The sequence below is a fragment of the Eleginops maclovinus genome, chromosome 14, assembly GCF_036324505.1.
Source record: "Eleginops maclovinus isolate JMC-PN-2008 ecotype Puerto Natales chromosome 14, JC_Emac_rtc_rv5, whole genome shotgun sequence".
Taxonomy (NCBI): domain Eukaryota; kingdom Metazoa; phylum Chordata; class Actinopteri; order Perciformes; family Eleginopidae; genus Eleginops; species Eleginops maclovinus.
Genome location: NC_086362.1, coordinates 9,443,203 through 9,462,185, shown reverse-complemented (window position 1 = coordinate 9,462,185; position 18,983 = coordinate 9,443,203). Strand labels below are relative to the sequence as shown.

Sequence of the window (18,983 nt, the reverse complement as noted above, 5' to 3'; positions counted from 1 at the left end):
GGACATTTAGATAGGACATCTGGATCCTAGTATGCACACCTTATTAAACACAAACATGTCATCGTCCCACACGGGGTCCAGAGAGTTCCCATTGGATGTTTTGGTTCTGTACTTCCTCTTTGTATCCGCAGGAAGTCCAAATATGTCCACTTCCACATACACGCCCACCTTTTTATCAGTGAGAAACTGCCCTGAGATCACCTGTTGGAAATGAAACAAGTTAATTATAACAACTCTTAAGAGAACTTTAATATCCGGGTGATGACACGTTTTGTCCTTACCTTAATTTTGACAGTATTGGCGACTATCCCATCCACTATGTTTTCTGTGAAAGGGTCAAACTGTTTGTCCGTCCTTCTCATGAACTCAGGTTTCAGCAGGTAGCCGCTGTGGCCGTTGTACTCAAACACACCCATGTTCAGCTGCATAGGGAGGTCTGGAAGAGAAGAAACGCAGAGAAAAGGGAAAGGGATGAGAGACAGCAAGAACAATTGGAGGGATTTACTGGGATGAAGACTAAGATACTTCAGCTTGACTGTTCTGAGTTGGGAATTATTTAAAAGGCTGAAGAATCTTTCTAAATACCACAGTATCTGCCAGCTACAGAAATGAAATGAAAATGCCTTGTTTATGGTTCAGTGGATACTCTGTACTTTGAAGCCAGAGCACACATGCCCAAGTTAGGCCATCTGAGTCTAAACTGCAAAATGTCCCTCAGTAGGACCCACATCCTCCCCAGGTGAGTTTGACTGTACTCAAACAAACCAGGTAGCATCAAGTCACACTCAGCCTCCTTTCAGTCAAAATGGTGGCAAATAAAAAACACAGGGATTTATTCATCTCGTATTGTGCCTACCTTGGGGAAGAAAACATATGAAATGAAAATTGAAATTAATCAGCAGAGGCTTTGGTTCTAAATAAGACCCAACTTTTCAGTGGATTTCAGTTTTTAATAATAACACCACTCCACTAAAATATTCAGAAAAATGGTTAGCATCAGAAAAAACTGACAAAAAAACAAGACTGGAAAACAGAGTTAACAAGCAACCTGTCAATCACAAGTTAGCCCCACCCTAAAGCAAATGCTGCTATTTCGTCTTTTTACTGAAAAATGAACATGACAAAAGCGGTTTCAGACCATAAACTCGTCAGGAAAACGTTGACTGAGGTAATAAGTCAATTAACAAATACGGTCATTTTCTCATAGACTTCTATTAAAATTGAATTATTTTTGCACCCACTGGACGTGCCCCCTTTTGGATACTAAAGACAATGCAAGTTTAATGCCCTTCCTCAGCTTTAAAACCCACAGTTTGCTGCCTAGTGAGAATTCAGCAGTCAATGAAATAAAAAACATGGAATCACCCCAACAATCCTTGAGCATATAGTCATAAATGAGCACAAAATATATCCAGGATCAAAGTGCAAGAAGGCTGCGGATAAACAGACAGATACACACACACAGGAAAGGAGGAGGAGATATATACTGGACTCACCGAGGGTCTGGAAGTTAAGCGCCACCATCTGGCAGCCCACGTTCCAGAAGAGCTGCGGCATGTAGTTGGAGCTGTCCACCCTCGTTCCTTTAGGGTAGATTCGGCTCAGCTGGTTCTTATTGTACCTGGAGGAGCGCTATTAAGAACCAAACTCTGTATACGTGGCAAACGTAACATTAATGATGTTATTTTAAAGTAAAGACTAGACTTGAAGATTTTTCCTCGCTCATTACTTTATATCCTGATGGACACAATAGAGGGGTTTGAATTTATTAAACGTTTTCAAGAGATAACAAGCCTTCAAAGATACTCGACGAACTTGATGGGGGAGCTCTTCAAGATGTCCATGCCTTTTGTTTCCACCAATGAGGACATTTCAAAGTACTTCCTTCTCTCTGGAAGACAGAAAGAGAGGCAAATAAGAGAACATAATAATTCAGAAAAATCAACACTGATACAGGAATTGGTGAAGACAGTTAATATGCAACGTGTCACAAATAATGGCAAGATCAATAAGCACAAATGGGTCCCACATCTTTTACTTCATATCGTCCTCATACACTTGTGTCTCTGCAGTTGTTTGATTTCTCTGTGATCACCCTGTGTCTCATTGTAGTCGTCTTTCTGAAGTTGTTTTGTGTCTCTATGAGGTTGTTTTACCCCTTTTTATAGCTTATATTTTGGTCTCTTTGGCGTCTTTTTGTGTCTCTGTGGGGCCCTGACTCTGACCTGGTAGGCCTGTTCAGTAATCCATCCATGCACATACACAGACACACACTTACTGTTTGCCACCTCAAAGCTCTTGAATTTGACAGGTTCGATGTAGTTGACAAGAGTGGACATCTCCTCTGTGGCGTTCACCTCACTGCTGGCTGTACCCTGAGGGAGGCAGATAGCACTGATCCATCAATCATCCAGTCACACAAAACGTCAGCCCGTCACAACATCATCACCCGCTGGTGGCTCTCACCTCGTCAGAGTTCGGCTTCTTCAGGTCTGTCACCGGTTCGTCGTCCTCATCCTCCTCGCTTTCTCCTTCACCTCCTGAGACATGTGATAAATACACTTAAAACATATGTTTGGCTTTGTAAAACATGAAGCCACCTGTACCTTCATCAATTACCCACCAAGGGATTTACGTGGCTCGGAGTCTTTGACCATCCTCTCAGCCAGGTTCTCCTCTCCATTAGTCAGCACCTGGCTTCCCTCGCTGTCTGTCAGAGGGCCTTCTACACATTTAACAGAAAACTCGTAGTTAAGGGCAATAAAAGTGTAAGCTTGTAAGATCCCATTCCTCCAAACACTCATTTGAGTCAGATAAGGATCTTAAAAGTGAAATCAGAGATGCTGATGGGTGCCTGTATTCACCGGTGTTGTGCGACGATTGCTCCTCCAGCTCTCTGCGCCGTATGCTGCCACTACTCGAGGGTCGGTGATGCTGGTGCTTCTTTTTGTTTTTGATGAGAATCCTCCCCAGCAACTCCTGCGGGGTGGGGAGCGGCTGACCTGGGACCAGCTGACATGAAAAACAAAATGTAACATAAAATAGTCCTTTTTTTAAAAAGATTTATTTGAACAACCAAAACCATTCCAAATAAAGATAGTTTTCAAGTCTCGGATAATTGTGTTTTAAAGTGCCTAAACACTTCCCTTTCCATTCATTTTGGTCAAAACTTCAAAATGCTTACCGGTTTTCACCATTACTTATCGCAAACCCTGCTTCACAGAAATAATTCACTAGAACATAATTCCAGACATGCATACATTTCTGCTTTGTGTAACCTCTTTCATACAAAAAAAATGTAAACTGATCAAACTAAATGTCGGTATAATCACATCTGGTACGAGTTTTATTTTACAGTTGTGGAGAAGCACTGATCGTTTTGAATACAGAGAAATGCATCGCAAGTTGTTTCTTAGCAAAAAGTCACTATCATCTGCGTATCACAAGCCGTCTGATCCTTTTGATGGTTTGTAAGTTGATTAACTCCATGACTGTGGAGTCAAAGGATATTAGTGTGCTGGTTCTTTTTCTTAGGGAATTGTCAGTGACAAACCTCTTAGAATTTATTTTGGGCTAAATCAGACCTTAAAATGATACTATGAATTAGTATATCCCATAAAGATTTTATTCATGTCTTACCGGATATTTCTCCAGTGGATCAATGAGCAGGGCGTCTCCGAAGATGGTCCTGCAGTACTCTGCCATCTTTGCCTGCTGCTTAGCCCTGACAGAACAACAGACACGGGTTAGTTCCTTATATACTTTCTTATTTACTAACCCTTAAATTAGAACCCCACATGTTTGCGATCATCAATTGCTATTATAAAAGCCAAGATTTATTCTGGACATCAAGGAAGACCTTACTTTACTAACATTTCAAAATAAATTATGCATCTGGTTCTACTGATATATATATATATTTGTCACTAGACCAGTCTTAAAAACTACTCACGAATCTACGTGGTTTTCAAAGGACAGAATGAGGGGGTACGCCGAGGTCTTGAAAGCACTCTCTGCTATCGCCTCGATCACCTCCTGCAGAAAGAATAAACCATTGAAAGGAGCTCTATAAATGTTTTGCTTCAGTTCATTTTTATAGTTTTACAAGCAGAGGAGGAGAAAAGCGTCTCAGCAAGTAAGTGCTTTATAAAGGGGACATAAAAGTCAATAAACTATCAAATAAACTAGACCCATTTTTCTATCGAAGGCTGAATCAACAATTGTTATGAATGAGAGCTGAAAGTGAACATTTCATACCCTTGTAAAAACACTGTACAGTAAATTTATGAGAGCAAAAACTCACCCTAACCTCGGTGTCACATTTAAACTAAAGGAAATAATCCTGGGTAATAATGAGATAGCAGGGACTTTCACCTTAAAGGGGATCTCAGTGGTCATGGTGAAGCCGTGGGTGATGTAGGGCTCCTCGTCCTGCGGGCGGCCCTTCCAGCAGTCCAGCTCGATGCAGCGGCAGCCGGTCAGCAGCACCTGCCGGTACATCTCAACCGAGGAGAGGCCGGTCAGCTGACCCACTGCAGGCACACACACACAGGTTTAAATATATAGCTAGAAATTCAGCATTAATTAAACTCATGTAGGATTTAGATTGCATTGTGTGGCAATGCAACAGAATATTCAGGATGGGCAACATGCACAAACACAAGTGCAATTGGTTAACATGCGTCAGGAAATCACTTATCATTTGAGGACTAGTCTTGTAACATTATATTTGTCTGTGTACTTCTTGAGACAGTTAAAATAAAAGGGAAAAGGAAAAGAATGCAGCATCAAACATGTATGTTAGTTCTGAGGTGTGTATTTCTCTTACCTGTGAGGTATGTGTTGTGTGAGGAGTTGATGAAGTAGTGAGACAGCGGCTGGTTCATGTCGTCGATGATATCCAGCCTCTCTGGAGGAACGATGCTGTTTTCCTCTCCTCCCAGATACCGGGTGAAGGCCTGCAAACTGATCTGATCTGCACATGAAACAGAGAGAGGGCCAGAAAAAATTAAAGGGCGCTCGAGATGATTCCCACATTCTGGATGAGAACAGAAATCTGATTTAAGGAGAGGGCAACCTGCTGCTTTAAAAGAGCAGGGAATCAATCATACCAATAAACCTGTTATATTGTATAAGTACTACTGCAGCTGATAAACCCTGCTTTGGGAGAAACACATAAAAATCTACAATAGGGTACAGCTGCACGTACACTGAACTCTTGTTTTGAACTCTTTATGTGAGGTTCTTTGATTCAGCAGCTAAATAAAGACAGGCCACTACCTTGGATGATCTTTGGGCAGCTAATTAAAAGGAAACAAGATCAGATTTCTCTGTCAATATAGCACAAACATAGTATTTTATTGCTTGAATAAGAGTACATTTACCAAAGACTGATTAGATACATAAAAAGAGATATCTGAAATGAAGATCACATGTTTTATCTGCTCTGGATACAAGCATCTACATGTCTGGAACGTGCACACAAAAATGAAGAAGTTCCAACGAACCTCTCTCCAGCTGGCTGGCGTTGGTCTCGTATCTCTCCATGATCTGTCGGACCTGCTCTCTCTTCAGCGGGGGGTACAGTACCTCGTTCAGTCGGGAGTCTCGCTGCCTGTGGTTGATGAAGTCTATCAACTGATCCAAAGAGATGAACGGTTTCCTCTTGGAGCCACTGGAGCAAAGGGGAAACAGCATGCGTGTCACTGATACAGGATGTTGGCATTACAAGGAATCCTAAAAACACAACTAGAGCACTGTTATGAAAGGATTTATGGGGGGGGTTAAACCTTATTCTTGTACAACAAAAGGAACATAATGGAAAGTCATTGCATTTGTCTGCAAAAGCGTTATCACATACCTTTCCTCAAAGATGCTTTGTATCTCAGGCCGGAGACAGAGGCTGTCGAGAAACTTCTGGAAGGCATCCCACGTGAAATCATCTGGCTTGATTCCCTCGGTCTGAAGGAGAACAGCGAAGATTGTGTAGAAAGATATGTAGGGGAAAAGAAAGAGGGAAAAGATATGACCAAATTGAGGATAAAAAGGCTACATTTAACACAAATAAATCATTCTAATCTTTTTTTACCATCCTCAAAACATTAAAATACTGTAAATGTAAAAGGCTGAGGATAATTATGCATTCCAAAGTTCCGAATTGTGGTTCAGATCTCCTTCAGTCTTTTCCCACTTCATGTGTGCTCCTACTCTTCCAGCAGGAGGCACCAGAGCACAACAATATAAAGAGAAACGCTGAAGTGCAGTTTTCCCAATCTTACCTCTTATTCAAAAAGGAAAAGTCTTGTGACTCTAAACTGATTTTCAAGAAAGATTGTACTGAGCAATGAAGACAAAAGGACCTTGTGTTTCACCTAGCAAACCACAAGCCTGCGGTACCTTTCCCTGCAGAGACTCAGGTTTGACAGAATGAAGGAAGCCTGGGTTTTTATTCTTTTAACAATTGTACATTTATTAGAAACTATTGCACAACTTCTCAGTACCTACTTGATATCTTGTTTATGCGACCTTAATATGGGGTTACGATTGTGTTTTTAATTTGCAATCAAGCATAAGACTTGAGAGCAGTGTCAACAACTGCAATCTAAAGTTTTGTTTGCAAATCCAAGGGTTTTGTTTGATGTTCTGCTGAATGTGAGGGACAGCTTGGCATCATCCGCAGTTAATCAATGTGCCTACATTAAACATCCATGTTGGTCACAGCTAGACTTCTGGTTTTGCAAACATAGCTTTGGAATTGTCATTACCACGCTATCAATCACAATTGTTTTGTTTTTTTTACTTGCAATTAAATATTTCTTCATTGCACACATTGCTATAACACCTTTTTTGATTGCATATCAAAGAGTAACCCCGTACCTAAATTGCAACAGGATAATTTTAAATGTCACGGAAACAGACTTATTTTTTTTTGTTGAGGCGATTAGATAAGGTAAATACGAAGGTATCAGTAGCTGGTTGGCTTAGCTTAGCACAAAGCTAGGGAGAAAAACCTAGCTGCGACTGCAAACCAGTTATAAAGTCATTAATTAGCATGAAATGTGTTGTTTGTTTCATCTATGCCAAAAACAGTCTTTAAAACTCTTGTTTATAGTTAATTAAAATGTCCCCTTTGAAGCTTCTCTCCCATAAGCCTGCAGCGTTTTGTTCCTTTCTGACATAGAAAAGGCATGCAGAGAATTCTTTGCAGCACCCCAGGATGACAGACTGATTTGCAACTTTTACAATTTATGAACCACATACTGAACAGGCATTTTTAAAGCAGTCCTGTGGTCAGTGATGGCTTCAGATGATTACCCTGTTATTGACAAGGCCGCACTGCTCCAGAGCCGTCTCCACTCTCTTTTTATCCGAGAACATCTTGAGGATACTGACAGAAAGACAGAGGGTTTGAAGGGTCAGCAGTCATTATTCAAAGGGATTTTTATGGCATGATCATCTATACTGAGGAGGTAAAACCAAATGTGAACGAGACGAGAGAAAGTGAAAGAGAGACAGAGAAGAGGAAAAGAAAAGAAGAAGTGGAGAGCACTGGTGATTACATTTCTGTACAAAGTTTAAAATGTGGTAGACGTCTGTGTTTCTCACTTCTTCACAGGAATCTTCCCATCCTGATTCACCTGCAGCTTTAACTTAGTGTACCTGAAACAGATATAGAGAGAGGCATTAAAACCAATACCTCTACAGTTCCCTTAAGCAAAGTGAAGACTTCTTCTTCTTACGCTTTGTGGAGGAAGGTGTTCCGCGATGCGTTCTGGGAAAGTATGTTTGTGGCCAAAGTGAAGAGCTCATCTGTCCAAATCTGGAAACACACACATGGAATGATAAAACAGTGTTTGACTCTTCGTCTGATGTCAAAACTAAGTGGAACAGTTACTATATACAACACACACACACACAGGAAAAATCCCTCTTCACAACTCCTAAACACACACATGCCTTTATGTCAACATCGTAAAGTGAGTGATCAGCATATGGCCTGAGGAAAGAAGGAGACTAGTGGAGGGGATAAGGAGAGAGGATGGACAGATGACAATCGGGGAGATTAAATAAAAGGGAAAGTTCACCACTAACCAAAAATACATATTTGTTGTCGAACCTGTGTTGCTATTTATTAATCTAGAATGTTTTGGTGGGAGTTGCTGATTGTTTGTATTTGTTTTTTATCGAACTACACCCATCAACAAGTGAGCAGGAGCCTCTCGTCCATCAGACAATGAACGCTTTCTTTTGTGTGGTGATACAGTGGGCAAGTGTACTTTGGTCGAGAGAAAATAGTTCCTGCATGAAACCCAAGATGAAAGAAGTACGCGGATGCTTCAGAAAAAATATTATTGTGTTTAAATACTGGATTACTTTATTAAAGCATATTCGAGTTTCAAGCATAATTTACCGACATTTGATTGATTTAGCTAACTTATAACTTAACTTACAATATATTACTCACTTCGAGTAAGTGGCCCAGCCCTTCATATATTTTTCCATTTGTGGCCCTCAGTGTTATAGAATATTATAATATCACAAACAAACACATATAGGCGCATGCTCATGTTGTATTTTTTGTATTTAGAATAGACAGTTTAATATTCTGTTCAGGAGTAGTGTACTGCATCATACAGAATTAAATCCTACATGTGTTTTAGATGTTAAAGTAACTATAAGTATTAAATAAATGTAGTGCAGTAAAAAGTAAAGTAGTACTTAAGTATGGGACTTGAGTAAATGCACTCAGATGAAACTGCTCACAACAAAGCCTGTAGTCAAAGCCGATAATCTTAAGTAAACGTATCTCTGAACTCTCTGAACAAATACAAAGCTTCTGTGTTTTTCAAATGTATTATTTGGGCCAGTACCTTCCAGTTATATTGGAAAGAAGGCAGACATATATAGTCATCTCATATTCACACAATCTAGATTGGTGAACTGTTCCTTTAAAGCCAAGTGAGTACGTGATGGGATGGTGGTTTCCATGGTTACCTTGGCTATATCTTCTTGCATGGCCTGGAAGTTCAGGTAGGAGATGTTGACCAGGTCGTTGCCATAGACGATAGTTACCAGTTTCCTCTCGACGCTGTCCCCCTTACCGATGCCGAGCACGTCCCGCAGCTTGGCATCCTGTAACAGAAACACACACTCTTTATAGACACACACTATGCATACATACAACACTCTCCATCCTTCCCGGTCCCGGTCCAGCTCTCTCCTGAGAACAGTAAATGTGATGCATGTGGTGTAGCACTCTGATCTAATTAACTAAACGACTCTTTCCTCCTTTTTAGACTCTTTATCTAGCACCAACGGTCTCTAACACTCTATGTCTCTCTATCACTTCCTCTCTATCATGTCTCCCTTTCATTCCAATTTAACTAATTAACTCAGATGGATGTTCATCAAGACAAATCCGGCCAAAGCAGCGCACAAAATGTACTCTGCCATTAAGCGGCAAGCGAGAGTTTAGAGGATCAGTGCAATCAAATTACGAAGGAAACAAACAGCGTCATGTGACTCGGGACGTTACACAGGCCTCACTATAAACAGTTTTCTCTGGAACCAAAGAAATATATCTCGTAAAACTGTTGACAGCGAATTCTGTGGACTTTAAAGAGCAACATTGCTTCTGGATATAAACATTTTAGATCTACAGAGTTTCCCACACATATTATGGTTTGTTACCGGCCGCCAAAGCATCCCTCCTGAACCTGGTTGCAACAGTCCACCAATGGTTAGTTTTCAACATTATTAGCGAACATTTTGAGAAAATAGCTAAAGACGTAGAGCTCAAACGATCAGTCGACCAACTGATCGAAGGAAGCTGTGCCTCAGGAAGTAGATGGACGGCATCCAATTGGAAGGGGTAGTGGTTTGAGCCCCAGTCCCTGCAGTCATGTCATTGGGTAAGATATTGAACCCCACATTTCTCCAGGTGGCATTGACAACAGTGTCTGACTGTTAGTCCCCCTTAGCAGGGGGCACCTTGTATGGCCGCCTCTGCCTCTGTATATATGTGTGTGAATGCTGGTTTGTGCTGTAAAAGCATTTTCAGTGGTGCTCCATTATTTATGCAGTCCATAACTAATACACAGAGAAGAAGCTGAATATCATCAGCGGTTTACAAATGGTTCATTTTATGAAGACCTCTGCCAAAATATGTCTGTCTACTTTATGTTCTTAACAACACTGCTGACAATCTGGCAGAAGCAACTAAAAATACTAATTATTTTTTAACTTAATGAACTGTTTTTAAGAGTTGATTTGCCTGCTGTTTGGTGCTGTGCAGGAGGCATACACTTAGGTTTCTTTTTCCCAGGTTTTAAATGCTCTGTAACCTACCTGCAAAGCAAGATCCTGTTTGTGATAGGTGAGAAGATGGGTGTTTCTGTAGTTAGAGTAACCTGCCCCTTTAAGTGCTTGAACCTGTCTGATATGTGTCTTTTTTTTTTGTTCCTTCTCTAAACCCCACGTTTCGAAATAACTTAGCTGTCATCACCACATAACAGCCTAGACTTCACATAAAACATCCTAAAAATGCAGTTTTTCTGACATTATGCCTAAGGTTTTTGTTTTCAGTTATAGCAAATAAATATGAACTCTTAACCAATTAAAGCTTAATCAAATTTCACAGTGACAGTTTTTTTTTGTAAACCACTTGACCCAGGAGATAGCATATGTCTGAACCACAGCGTTACATCTGCGTCTCCTTCAGCCTGATCTTACAAAACCACTTCCTCGCCAACGGTCACTGGTTATATCACTTCCTGTCTGAGAGCCCATCTGTCAGCAGGCTCATTAACGCTCCGTCACCTTTGCACCATCAGCTGAGGGAGGAAACACTCGCAGACAGGGGACACACACGATCACATCTTTTTGTGACAGTAACACGTCTGGTCAGAGAACAAAGTTATCAACAGCAGAAGGTGACAGCTTCTTCCTCTATAACACACACAGAGACACACACACACACACACACACACACACACACACACACAAACCTGACCTTTGGTTGTTTGGCGTATTTTCCTGTCCTGGTGTCCCTGATGGTGTTGATGTCCAGAGTCTCCACCTCCTAAAAGACAGATTGGTCAGTCAATCCCTTATTTATCACTTATTGTGCGTCAAGGACACAAATTCCACATTTGCGTCAGTAGAAATGTATTATTAACTCAATCAATGAGGTCATGTTTTTTGGTTGTTTCCATATGCAACAGGAGTACAGAAAACTATCATTTAATCTTGGAGCAGCTAAGAATACGATGGATACAAATGAGAACCCATCATTTGGTGTGTATTATTAAGTATCACTTCTGAAAAGCAGGGAAAGAGGAAGCAGTGAGATGAGTTGTATATAAAATGTTGAACTGAAGATGTGGGTATAAGGAAAGTTAAGGGGCTACACAAATATTTTCGCTTAACGAAAGGCCTTCCCATCAACCTCAGCTTTAATTTATGCTAAATCGCACATGTTTGCAAGCTAACAGAGAAGAAAACAAGGACATTTTGGTGAATGTAAGCTAAAAACACCGACAACTGTCAACATTTTTTTTTTTTAAAGTAACAAATAACTTTCCTGGTTTCAGGTGTGTTGTGAAATACTTTAGTGGAGTTTGGTTGAACACTTCTCGGAGTTACAGTATCAGAAACAGGATATTAAGGAAACAGAGGGCAGATGATGCAGATGAATTGACAGATTACAATGATGGGAAACAGTGATTTTAAGCCAAGCCGTTTTTGAGTGCCATATTGAAGTCAATGGGTGTAATTGTACGTGTTAAAGTTTGCAACCACAGGACATTTTCATGAATAGGAATAGGTGTTAAGTATCTTTACACACCATATGACAGTCCTGTTTTATATCAAAAATGTTCTGCTGTTTGCAATTCATGTGAGTAGCAGCAATCAGTCTTCTCTGCTTTTCTAGACATAAAACACAGCAGTGACATAATTACTGTTAGTTTTAAAAAAAACAGAGAGAAAAAACCACACACACACACACACACACACACACACACACACACACACACACACACACACACACACACACACACACACACACACACACACACACACACACACACACACACACACACACACACACACACACACACACACACACACACACACACACACACACACACACACACACACACACACACACACTAACATTTGCACAACGGATACAAATAGTGTTTGCATGCATGCAAACACTGGAAATCCACAGGGAGAATATAGGAAAATAGTTGTACTACATAACAGTAAACAAAAGCGGCACCATTGATATAAAGGATAGCCTGTTCTGGAAACGCAGAGAAAGAGCGGGAAGGATGACAGGAGGAGGAGTGTGTGGTCGTAAAGCCGCCATAAACAGAGGAGGGCGCACTGTAAATATTTGTTTAGCCATGCACTCATTCCCCAAGCTTTCTTACTACATGTATGTCACTCATCGTTTCTCTCCTCATATCTGTGTGGCTTTGCTGGCTTTATTTTAAGGAATCAATGTGTGCTTTTACTGCCTTATGTTATTCCTTTAATGAAAAACCTCAAATGTTTATGTTGCTCTTCCTGTTACTCTGTCTGGCTCTGGGTCTGTTTGTCTCCCTGTTCTTGCTTTATCCATGCTCTCCCCATGTTTCCCTTCCAATAACAACACTAAATACACCTCATAAGGTCGCTGTCCCTGACTCAAGTATGTCAACTCTTTCTTACTTTCGTTACCTCACTTTGTTTCTGATGTCATCGCCCTGCTGGCTGTGTGCTCCCCTGGGATTGGCCAGGGGTAATAAAGGTCAGAAATACAGGACCAATTGGATTACAATCTGTTTCAAACTTTGTCCTCTGATTGGCCTGTGGAGAATAACTCACTTCCTTGGGGAATGAAACCACTTCTGGGTCTGTGGGACGACAAAAGTGCACACACATATACACACACACACGCTTCCTCTCCCACAGGCCGTGGTTTCATTCTGCCATTACCATGGTGACTCCTTGGAGACCGCAGTAATGAGACTAAAACTTTGTCTGTCGCCTGTGTGTGTGTGTGTGTCTTTTCACAGTTCACATTTGCTAACTAGCTAGTGATGCAAAACAAACAGATGCAGCGATATACAGACAGGCATATCCTCGACATGCAGGTCCTGACTTGTGAAACATCCTGACCTGTTGTGCAACACAGGGTGTGTGTGTGTGTGGGTGTGTGCAGAAAAGATTAGATGCATGTGACACAGAAGCGAGAGCAATGTTTCACGAGCAAATCTTCACGCGAGAAGAGTACAAATGTGTCAGCATGTGATTTGAAAAGTGTGTGAACGCAAAGAAGAAATGTGTGTGTCTTGGCACGCTGTTGTGTATCCGAGTGCACAGTGTGGTGCGTGTGTCCGTGTGAAGGTCGCTCATCCCAGAGAGCACATTCCTAACATATTCCAGCCTTCTGCTCAGTTAGCATGTGTGTATCTGTGCATCTCAGTGTGTAATATTTAGCTAGTCGTGGCAGCTGCAGCGCTCCATTCATCCCACGGAGCCCAAACACAGCTCGCTCCATTTATCTCCTCTGACTCACCAGCAGGCTCATTGTTGCTTTAAATGACTCTTGTGTGGTGACAAAGTGCTATCATTTACTTTAAGTGACTCTTTTTTTCTTACTCTTGTACTTCTGCCTTGCTTGTTGATTTCCTACATTTTCCAGAATGCAGTTCTTCACCACTTCCTTGAACTCGTTGCACTCAGCGGCTGATTACATGGGCAAGGAGTGTCGCTAGTTAAAAAAAGGTGTAGTTATTATTGCAGCAGCATGTGCTGCAATGCACTGTGGTCTATTAAATCTTGAAGAATTTCTTCCTCCCTTTATAGTTATGGTCCTAATAAAGCGACAGATAGATAGATTTCTAATGATGTTTTATATTTGATTTTTTCTGCCACCAACCACAGAAGCTTGGCTATTGATATGCTTTGTTAAACTGGAATGTCTTAGTTTTTACTGGTGAAAATAATTGTGATTCATGATATTATCCCAATCAGAATATGCTTAAAACTTTATAAATGGCACTAAAACATACTGGAATCAAGCTACAGTATCTTACATTTGTATAAGAAACAAATATAAGACCTTTTTTTTGCCTCTTAAATCGAACAAATATTTTTGTTAGTGAAAATAAAACCATCTTCAATATGGTTATCATAAATCAAAAGATCTCGATGCATAAAAAGAGAATAAATAATGGGTTTTTTCAAATAAGGAAGCAAAATCAGTTTTTTATAACATGGTAATTCCTTTAATTTTTCAACCAGGCTTATTTTTCACTTCAATTCTAAAATGATAGATTTTTTGTGATGGATAACATCCACGATAAGTTCACATTTCCTCCCTAATTGCGTTAATAGGATTATAACTCCTGACACAGTATCCTATAGGGTAATTGGTTTGCCCTTCTGCAGTTGCGTGCAAAGCTGGGTCTGATACAACAATTGCCATAAGGTTAGTCTATTTTTAACACAAGTTAGGTAAATGCGTAGGTTCTTGTACACTCACTCCTTTCCTTCCTTTATTTCTTTGATTGATTCTTCACTTCCCCTTCTCCCTCCTGCCTTGCCACCCTCTTCCATTCATTTTCTTAAGATTAAAAAAACATAAAAGGGCAACTGAACAATCCAGAGAGCGCCCTTCCTTTCCTGAGACGCGCCTGCGAGTGTGTTTGAAAGATCAGCACAGCTAAATATGCCTCGAAAAACCAATAACAGCTCCTATCAGATTGCACATGATGACGGCATTAAGGAAACTGATCCACCTCGACACACACATACTTGACACGCAAACACACACAGCACTAGGGCAGCATCAACTCCACCCTCTGGGGAGGGAGTTGGACAGAAGAAGACTTTAAAGGACACAGAAACGTCGGAGAGGTAGAACAAAGAGACCTTCAGACTGTTTTATGGTCGTGATGGGAGAGACGGCAAGGTGTTTAGAGAAAAAGAAGGAGAAGGACATTTAATACGCTGTGAAACTTGGGAGAGTCCTGGATCTCTTTCTCTGTTGCCTCGTAATATTTCCTCGGTGTATATCAATGAGATAACACTCTGCCTTTTATCTTTCTGTCTCGTACTTTGTCTCCCCCCCCACTTTGTTTCATTAATCTGTGGTCTGGAAAGAGAGCAAACATTTTAGTCACTTAGCGAACAGACTGATCTGGAGTCATTTGTAATCAGTGAAATATGAGCACACAGAAGAATTGCTGCAAAGATGGAAAAAGAAACAATAAAACCTCAATGGGAAATGAAGTCCAAATGTGCGAAGCATTCATGAAAAAGTTGGAAATCCTAAAATAAGTCATACCAAATGTCTCAAAGCGCAAATAAATAAATAAACGCAGGACTGGGCCCAATTTACACACAACAACAAAAAAGCTGCAGTCATCATAAATCTCACACAGCTCAGCAGGGGAAAACTCAAACCCGCATGCGCAGGCAGACGCACAGAAAGGTATTAGCAATAAAAGAGCCAAAGAGAGTGGATGACATTTTGGGATGTGGAACAGAGAAAGAGTACACATTAAAATGGGAAATGGGTAGGTTAAAGCTGAATCAGAAAGCTTGTTTGTGATTTGTGAGGGATGTATTACTTTGAGTTAAGACATTTTTAAGGGCTGTCCCCTCTTTATCAGTCAATAAATTATAACTTTATTAATCCCAGGGGGAATTAGGTTTTGTTGCACTATATTAGAACAAAAATAAATGCATATTTTTATAAGAAAAATAAGTCCTTATAGCCATAGGGATACAGCGTCTTAGGCACAGGAATGAGGCAGGACTTCCTACAGGACAGAGACCCTCTAAAAAAATACTCATGGTGAAGACATAATGAATTAGTGGTTTGTGTCTTGAGTCAGCTTTGTTTGTCCTGAATGCCTTTTTCCTTCAAGAAAATTATGAGCCAGAAGACTTAAAGTGGTGCTATGACGTCTTTTTTTTGGAGAAACTCAGTTTTATAGGTCTCTCGATTAAATCAATTCAGCAGTTGGTCATTAAAATGTCGATTGTTAGGCAACTAGTAGAAAGCCAATGCAATATATCCTATTCATTTGCCCATATCTTTGCTCCAAATAAAATAAGCTCACCTGAAATTGACAACCGAACACCATTTTTGTGCCCCATCGGCCCACTTGCCAAATCAATACAGTTTTTCACACTATAGTAATGCTCGTTTTACTTCTCGAATGTTGAATCTGCACATAATAACCCTAAAGTGCTGATAAAAAACAAGGAAACTTGAAGCAATTTTATTAAAAGCAGACATTATGGCTAAAACCATCAAACATGAAATTGACGTTGTGACAACTAGACTTGTCCTTTAAATTAAAATGTATAAGCCACCAGCACACGTAATGGACGTTTCGATAGCGGTGCAGAGCGATGAGTAAAGCCCCATGACGTGTACCAAAACTCACACAGACACACACACATTTTGGAGGAAGCATCTGCTCAACCAATGGACTCGATACTGAGCAGTGTCTCACTTCTCCATACAGCGAAAAAGTGTGTGTGTGTGTGTGTGTGTGTGTGTGTGTGTGTGCGCGTGTGTGTGCATATGGGTGTGTCTGTGTGTGTCAGAGTGAAAGTGAAGATTGCTCTGCCATGTGCACTGCCAGATAATGTCAACAGAAGATGATCGAGCAGAGAACAGAAACCAGGAGGGAAGAAAGAGGGAGGAAGCTGTCACATTATCGACTGACACACTCCACTTCCCCTGCAAACCGCTCGCTGGGGGTGTGTGCGAGAAAAATGACCTCCTGCACGAGTGTGTGTGTTGTATAAACCCCTTGTTCCAAGTTAATTCCTTGTGGATGTTTGACTTTAGCCAGGAGATAATCTTTATTAGATCTCTCCTTATACCTGCCAACAATCGTTCCACTTACAATTCAGCTGGCTCATTTACACACACACACACACACACACACACACACACACACACACACACACACACACACACACACACACACACACACACACACACACACACACACACACACACACACACACACACACACACACACACACACACACACACACACACACACACACACACACACACACACACACACACACACACACACACACACACACACACACACACACACACACACACACGCGTCCAGCAGTGGCTCAGTCAGTAGGGGCTTGGACTGGGAATCGTAGGGTCGCCGGTTCAAGTCCCCGAACAGACTTGAAATATGGAAAGTGGACTGCTACTTGGAGAGGTCCCAGTTCACCTCCTAGGCCCTGCTGTGGTGCCCTTGAGCAAGGCACCGGACACCTCCAATCCCCCCTCCCCATTGCTCCCCGGGCGCTGCACAATAGCTGCCCACTGCTCCTAGTACTAGGATGGGTTAAATGCAGAGAACCAATTTCACTGTGTGTGCTCTGCTGTGTGCATGTATGTGACTAATAAAGAGGGATTCTACACACACACACACACACACACACACACACACACACACACACACACACACACACACACACACACACACACACACACACACAGCTTAAAGAGGCTAACGATACACTAAAAGCATGGCATGTACACTAATTAACATTAAAAAGCTGATTTGCAGTGCCTTTTTAAAGATTTTTAAGGTAGTTATGTAGAAAATAAAGCATGGTTTAATAAAGCATATAGTTGCTGTTTTCCCTATTTTATATATATTATAAAAGGATTATGTTGGATAGGGTTGGACAAAATAGCAGTTTAAAGACAGCAAAAAATCAAAACACGACACCACTTCCTCTAATATTTGAGTTACACGCTTCAAATTATTGTCACTACTCAAGTGTTTGTGGTTTCTGTGTCCCGCCCCTGGTCAAGGTATGTTAAATCACTTCCACCCCATTAGAGCCTAAATTGCACTTCTGTGGCAACTCAATTACCTCCCTGAGGGCAAACGTCCAAAGGACCAGGTGCTATTGACATGACCCGCACACCTTAATGGAGGAGGGAGGGAGGGAAAGAGGACGAAAGACAGGAGGAGAGGGAGAGGAATTCAGAGCAAAGTGGAAATGTGGAGGAGGAGGAGGAATGGGAGGAGGTGGGGGAGAGGGGGCAACGAAATTCCCCAGAACCCCCATCTCCATGTCTGAATGACTTCCTGCCAACTTTCCCACGCCCAGGAGGGGGAATGAGCGAGATTAGAAGTGTTTTTGCAAGAAATTCAAGTCATAACTCTAGTAGGAAGGATCACGTGAGAAAATACATTGATGAGATGAAGACGAAGAAGAAACCAAAGAAGAAGACGACGAAATAAATGGAGATAGGTGGCAGACAAAGACAAGATGGAGACCAGAGAGGGAGGAAATGTCATCCTTCAGTTTATTTTAGAGGAACAACTTCTGCCTCATCTCTCTGAAGGCTACCAGCTGCCCCCGACACAGGGAGACACGAGGAAGTGAAAAGGGGGGGAGAGGGAGATTAATTGAAGGTGGATTATCTGTGTAGAAACAGGGCAAGAGCCAGCAGCTAAAGTGATAAAGAGAGGATAGCCAAAGTAAAACAGAGTGGCGAGGAGGATTAGCTGTAGTGTTAGGTGCGTTTCAGCTCGTCTCGTGGTGGCAGGTGAGGCCAGGACAACACTAAATCAGGAGGCCCCGGGAGTTTATTGGAAACGACATTTCAGCTGACAAATCGTCCGCTTTGGCAACAGCGGTGTGGAAAATTATGGCAGAAATGTCAAACAGGGAAACAAGTTGCCATGAAGGATATCTGGCCTGGTAAGCCCAGTTTGGCCGTGCAGGGGAGACCAGGCTTTACAAGGTTTTGTTTTTCAAAACTGCAGGAATAATCAAATATCACCATGTACAGACACAAAAATCCAGGTTTAGGGCTCAAAATGTATCCACATTTTATTTAAATTATATTATTTAGAAGTGCAATGTCCAAATATTGGATTACATCTTATATTTACTGAAGTCCAGCACTGTGTATCAAT

General features: G+C 41.3%; 1 protein-coding gene across 2 annotated transcripts in view; it reads right to left on the bottom strand.

Annotated features, from left to right (window-relative positions):
• The window catches only part of plcb3 (phospholipase C, beta 3 (phosphatidylinositol-specific)), a 45,102-nt gene that overhangs the window by 6,766 nt on the left and 19,353 nt on the right, over positions 1 to 18,983 (bottom strand). Inside the window, exons 3-21 of one of the 2 annotated variants that reach the window (XM_063900513.1) lie at positions 11,012 to 11,080; positions 8,995 to 9,132; positions 7,740 to 7,819; positions 7,606 to 7,659; positions 7,315 to 7,387; positions 5,861 to 5,961; positions 5,508 to 5,674; positions 4,829 to 4,975; positions 4,375 to 4,532; positions 3,953 to 4,035; positions 3,640 to 3,724; positions 2,865 to 3,012; positions 2,624 to 2,725; positions 2,467 to 2,540; positions 2,279 to 2,375; positions 1,807 to 1,891; positions 1,497 to 1,621; positions 282 to 436; positions 40 to 201 (exon numbers count right to left, since the gene is read on the bottom strand). In XM_063900513.1, the coding sequence (XP_063756583.1) occupies positions 40 to 201; positions 282 to 436; positions 1,497 to 1,621; positions 1,807 to 1,891; positions 2,279 to 2,375; positions 2,467 to 2,540; positions 2,624 to 2,725; positions 2,865 to 3,012; positions 3,640 to 3,724; positions 3,953 to 4,035; positions 4,375 to 4,532; positions 4,829 to 4,975; positions 5,508 to 5,674; positions 5,861 to 5,961; positions 7,315 to 7,387; positions 7,606 to 7,659; positions 7,740 to 7,819; positions 8,995 to 9,132; positions 11,012 to 11,080 (2,103 nt within the window). The remainder of the gene's footprint in view (positions 1 to 39; positions 202 to 281; positions 437 to 1,496; positions 1,622 to 1,806; positions 1,892 to 2,278; positions 2,376 to 2,466; positions 2,541 to 2,623; positions 2,726 to 2,864; positions 3,013 to 3,639; positions 3,725 to 3,952; positions 4,036 to 4,374; positions 4,533 to 4,828; positions 4,976 to 5,507; positions 5,675 to 5,860; positions 5,962 to 7,314; positions 7,388 to 7,605; positions 7,660 to 7,739; positions 7,820 to 8,994; positions 9,133 to 11,011; positions 11,081 to 18,983) is intronic. The other variant, XM_063900514.1, reaches the window with a different exon arrangement.